At 39.1% G+C, this 6,000-nt stretch overlaps 1 protein-coding gene across 1 annotated transcript in view; it reads left to right on the forward strand.

Moving 5' to 3' along the window:
- The window catches only part of ENTPD1 (ectonucleoside triphosphate diphosphohydrolase 1), a 100,365-nt gene that overhangs the window by 89,057 nt on the left and 5,308 nt on the right, over positions 1-6,000 (forward strand). Inside the window, exon 8 of the mRNA XM_019639086.1 lies at positions 4,486-4,602. Coding sequence (XP_019494631.1) covers positions 4,486-4,602 — 117 coding nt within the window. The remainder of the gene's footprint in view (positions 1-4,485; positions 4,603-6,000) is intronic.

Here is a 6,000-nt window from a genome sequence, read left to right on the forward strand (position 1 = left end):
AATGAAGAGGGCAACTTTCATATTTTGAGAAATGAATAAGAGGAGGATTATAAGATGCTAATGGGAAGCTTCTGAATGTCAGGAAAACATTTTCAAGACCCTATAAGCATGCAAAACTTTGGGGGTAGGGGGTGGCATGGACCAGGAGGCCCCGCTGACTTGATTGCTATGTATCATACCGAAGGCTCAATATTTTGCTAAATTTACCTATTTTTAGTAAAATTATCTGTTTGTTCAGTGTTTTAAAAATAACTTGCTTATTTTAAAAAGCAAGTGTCACATCTTAGCAAAAACAAGAGAATTTCTAGGTGCTTAACTCATTAAGCCTTTTGCAGGTAGAATGAGCTCTAGGACTAATTTCAGAAAGTCTTTTGAAATGTAATAATTTGAGGACATTTATTATAAAAATTAATAATGCTAATTATAAAAAACTAAAACTATACAAAAAGTTTAAAGATTCAACTTTATGTTGTCTACAAGATCCAACTATATGCTATCTATAAGAAACTCACTTTAGATTTAAGGACACACATAGGCCAAAAGTGAAGAAATAGGAAAAGATAGTCTATGCAAATGATAACCAAAAGCAAGCAAGAGTGGCTATACTTACATCAGACTAAATAGACTTTAAGTAATTGTCATAAGAAACTAAGGATGTTGTATAATGATAAAGGGTCAATTCACCAGGAAAATACAACTATTATAAATATATGTGCATCCCAAATCAGAATACCTGAATATTTAAAGCAAACATTGACAGAACTGGTGGGAGAAATAAACAGCAATACAATAACAGCAGGAGAGTTCAATACCTCACTTTAAATAATGAATAGAACAACAAGACAGAAAATCAAGAAACAGCGGATTTGAACAACACTATAGACCAAATGGATCTAACAAATAACAGAACATTCCACCTAACAGCATCAGAATATACATTTTTCTCTAGTGCACATCTAAGATAGGTCACATATTAGGTCGCAGAATAAGTCTTAACAAATTCAAGAAGACTGAGGGCCAGCCGAGTGGCTCAGTTGGTTAAGAGCTTAAGAGCGTGAATATAATGAATAATGTTGTAAATATTTTGTAGGGTGTCAGATGGTCACATCTTATTAGGGAGACTTCATGGATGGGGTAGAGGCTTGATCACTGCACTGTACACCTGAAGCTAAAGCTGTATAATATTGTATGTCAACTATAATTGAATATATATATAGTCACGGGATGTGGAGTATAGTGTGGGAGTGGAGTCAAGGGAATTGTAATAGATATGTATGATATGGGGGAGAGTGGGGCGGCAGATTAGGAGAGGGGCGTTGTCACTTTGAGGCGTAAAAAGTATAACTATTGCACTGTGTTGTACAGCTGAAACTAATTTTTTTAAATGTAAAAAAAAAAAGTGTGAACTCTGAGCAACAGGGCTGCCGGTTCAATTCCCACATGAGCCAGTGAATGCTGCGCCCGAGCTGAGCTGTTGCTGAGCTGCCAACAGGTGGCAGGAGGGCTCAGCTGGTGTAACAACAAGATTGCCTGTTCAATGGTGGGCTATGCCCACCTGCAACTAAAACTGAACTTGGCACCTTGAGCTGAGCTGCCGCCCGGATGACTCAGTGGATAGAGCGTGTGCTCTTAAAAAAAAAAAAAAAGAAAAAAATTTCAAGAAGACTGAAATCGTACCAGGTATTTTTTTCTGACCATAATGAAATGAAACTAGAAACCAACAGCAGGAGGAAACTGGAAAATTCACAAATATGTGGAAATTAAACAACACACTTTTGAACAACCAAAGTCCTCAAGAAAATATTAGCAAACTGAATTCAACAGCACATTAAAAGGATCATATATCATGACTAAGTGGGATTTATCCATGGGATGCAATGATGGTTCAACATACAAAAATCAATTAATGTGATACACCATATTAATAGAACGAAGGTTAAACATCAGATCATTTCAACAGATGCAGAAAAAGCATTTGACAACATTTAACATTCTTTTATGATAAAAACTCTCAACTAGGAATAGAAAGAAATTATCTTAACACAAAAAAAGCCATATATGAAAAACACACAGTTAACATCATACTCAGTAGTGAAAACTGAGAGATTTTCCTTTAAGATCAGGAACAAGGTAAAGATACCCACTCTTACCATTTCTACTCAACATATTACTGGAAGTCCTCCCCAGAGCAATTAGGCAAGAAGAAGAAATACAAGGCAACACATCATAAAGGAAAAACTAAAATTGCCTGTTTGCAGATGACATGATCTTATATAAAGAAACCCTAAAAACTCCAAACACACAAAAGAAACCTGTTAGAATAAATGAATTCAGTGAAATTGCAGGATACAAAATCAACATACAAAAATCAGCTGCATTTCTATACATTAACAACAAATTATCTGAAAATTAGGAAAATAATCCCATTTACGATATCATAAAAAATAAAATATTTAGTAATAAACCAAGGAGGTGAAATACTTGTACACTAAAAACTACAAAATATAGATGAAAGAAATTAAAGACAAATAGAAAGACATCCAGTGTTCATGGAAGACTTAATGTTGTTAAAAGGTCCATACTACCAAAAGTTATCTTAAAAAAATTCATTGCAATCCCCATCAAAATCCCAGTGGCATTTTTTACTGAAATAGAAAAAACAATTATAAAATTCAGGATCACAGATGACCCTGAAGATCCAAAACAACTTTGAGAAAAGAACAAAGCTGGAAGTATAACACTTACTGATTTCAAAATATATTATGCAATAGTAATTAAAACATATGGTATTGGCATAAAGACTATATAGATCAATGGATCAGAATAGAAAGCCCAGAAATAAATCCATACATATATGATCAACTGATTTTCAACAAGGGTGTCAAAAATACACAAAAAGAATAGTCTCTTTAATAAATGGTATTGGGAAAACTATATCCACATGCAAAAGAATGAAATTGGACTTATATCTTACACCATACACAAAAATCAGCTCAAAATGGATTGAAATATTAAATGTAAGACCTTAAACTATAAAATTCCTAGAAGAAAATATAGGGGGTAAGCTTCAGGACATTAGTCTTAGCAATGATTTCATGGATATGACACCAAGAGCCCAAACCAACAAAAGCAAAAATAGACAAGTGGAACATCAAACTAAAAAGCTTTTGCACAAAGGAGAGACCCAAGATGGCGGAGTAGATAAACACTATGGCTGCGTCCTTCCGTGAACACATTAAAATTACAACTAAATTATAGAACAACAACCTGGAGAGCCATCTGAAGTCTAGCCAAACAGAAGTCCTATAACTAAAAATATAAAGAAGCCACAATGAGACTGGCAGGAGGGGAAGAGATATGGAATGGCCCCCAAACCTCCCTGTGGTGCTTGAGAATCAGGAGACATACCTCGGCCACAGAGATTCCCCCCGGAGGAGCAAGGAACCCCAGCTCCCCACACCAGGCTCCCCAGCCCAGAGTACTGGTGCCAGAAAGAGGAGCCCCCACAATATCTGGCTGAGAAAAACAGGGGATTCCAACCATTCGGGTTGGATGGAAGGCTGCGGGAAACCCAGACATCCTCTTAAACAGCTTGCGCACAGACTCACTTGCCCACAGGCACTCACCTTTGGCTCCAGCAGAGGAAGAGTGACTCGGGGGGCCTCAGAGATATACGGGGGGGAGGACTGAGTGTGGCTTCAGGGGAGGACTGTTGGACATTTTCCTGGTAAGGGGTTCCCCCGTGCAGCCGGCAGGTGGGCACCATCTTTCACACTTGAGCCCGCCCCCACAGGCCAAATACGAATCTGATTAGCCTGGTGAGCTGGCTGCTCGACCTTGCTGATTCAGCTGGGACCCTGCCCCACCCAACTCATGCACCACCGGAGCAAATAAGTCACGGGAATGTAATGTACAGCATAGGGAATATAGTCAATAATATTGTGATAGCGTGGTATGGTGTCAGATGGTTGCTGGACTTATCACGGTGCTCACTTCTTTAGGTATATAAATGTTGAATAACTATGGTGTACCATTGAAACTAATATAATATTGTATGTTAGCTGTATTTTTAATAAAAATCTTCAAAAAAAAGCAGTACAAGAAAAACACCTTATAATTGCCATTCTGGGATCACTCTTAATACCTTTGTATAGAATTTTTGTTTTTATTTATTAAAAATTCACATAGAATACTTCTTTAAAGATGGGATTTTTGTAACCTATTCCTCTCTTTTCCCTATATTTCTTTCTCCCATCCCTCCTGACCCTTCCATTAAAATTATAGAGAAAATTAGCTACCAGTTGGTTCAGAAATGCATGTCATCAGCAAAGTGACTCCTCTTCCAGGGTCTGAAGTATCAAAAATCCCATTAATTTACTCAACAGAGATTTCCGGGCACCTTCACAAGGGGTACGGCCTTCTGGAAAGTGAGTCAGTGTCTCTCTTGTGTTGGATACAGTACAAAACTGCATTTTTCCCTTGCAGGCATTTTCAGCTTATTACTATGTGATGAAGTTTTTAAACCTTACATCAGAGGAATCCCCCTCTGAGGAAAAGGTGACTGACACGGTGAAAGAGTTCTGCTCTCGGCCTTGGGAAGAGGTAAGTGACTAGAAATAGCAGCTGTTACCATTGCTGTGTGCCCTTGATAGCACTGAGGATGTGAGTCTGCCCTTCAAGTTGTGCTAATTTGACCAAGATCCAGCACACGTTAGAGAAACCCAAATGGAGCACTCAGGAATGAGTTCACTGGTATTCCTTGATAACTTAGCACACCATGGCTTAAACAAAAAAGGTCTTACTTTCCTTCTCTAACACGAGGTCTGGCAGTAGGCAGCTGTTGGCATGGGGTCAGTAGCTTGACTCCATGTCAGCCGTTACCTCTTTTGTTCTGTTGTTATGCCTATTTCCTCATGGACATAATATCCAGCTTCAGGGATCCCAGCCATGTTCTAGGTCAGGAGAAGGGTAAAGCCAGATACATCTGTTCATTTTCACAGGAAAGTAAAATCTGGTTCAGAAATGCCTTAGCAGTTTCTCTTATATCTCATTGGCTAGGCCTGGCTGGGAAAGCAGGGTGCAGGATTTTGACTGGCTTAGAGCCTTAGCTTCATCATGAGCTGCTTCCTGGAAGCAGGCACAGTGTTGCCCACTCCCCTCTCTAAACCCCCAAATCAGTTTTATTCGCAGGGGACACGGGCAATTCCCAGAATCTGCCACAGACACCATTGCGGGAAGACCCTTTCTCCATCGCCCAGTCCAAGATATCTCCTACTTATTCATAAATTTGGAGAACACATTTTTTCTTGTCTGAGGCACTGAGGCATTCAAGATCTGGTGCTGTTTGATGAAAGTTTTCCAGGAAGCAGAGAGGTATGAGGTCTACTCTGATTAAAAAAGACAGATCATCTAGAGATAGTTCAAAACAGCAGCTGTTTTAAGTTGACACAGTTGCAAAAGTGAACGGTGCTTTCATTCTGAAAAAACGCTACTAATTAAAAATGGATGTTGTTCTCATCAGTACTGATAGAGGGGAAAAGGAAGGTTGTGCAAGGGCCTGGAGGTTTGGAATTCTCCCGAAGTATTTTGTCTGAGTTAAAACATGAAGAAAGGGTAGTCAGGGCTTTCGGAAAGAGCCACTCAAATATGCCTCAGCACTCTACAGTTTACAAGACACTTAGGGGAGGCATTTTGCAGTGGTGGTGATCTATGGAGGAAGATGGGCATTGTGGAGTCAAGGCAACTTGAGATCAGGCCTAGATATGGCTTCTGAGGAGGTAGATTTAGGCTGCTCTTTGAAAACAAATTACTTCTTGTTCAGAGTGAAAGCTCTGTCAGATTTTCCCTCCCTCCCCTCATCTACTTTGTTTTTTTCTTCAAAGATCATCTACTTTATTTCATCAGAATACATTAGGTTGGGAATCTTCGAGTACGCAGACTTGTAGGTCTGCTCAGATAAATCACATGAGGCCCTGGAAGTAAGCTCAGAAGGGCCTGCAT

This window comes from Hipposideros armiger, unplaced genomic scaffold, assembly GCF_001890085.2.
Source record: "Hipposideros armiger isolate ML-2016 unplaced genomic scaffold, ASM189008v1 scaffold_42, whole genome shotgun sequence".
Classification (NCBI taxonomy): Eukaryota; Metazoa; Chordata; class Mammalia; order Chiroptera; family Hipposideridae; genus Hipposideros; species Hipposideros armiger.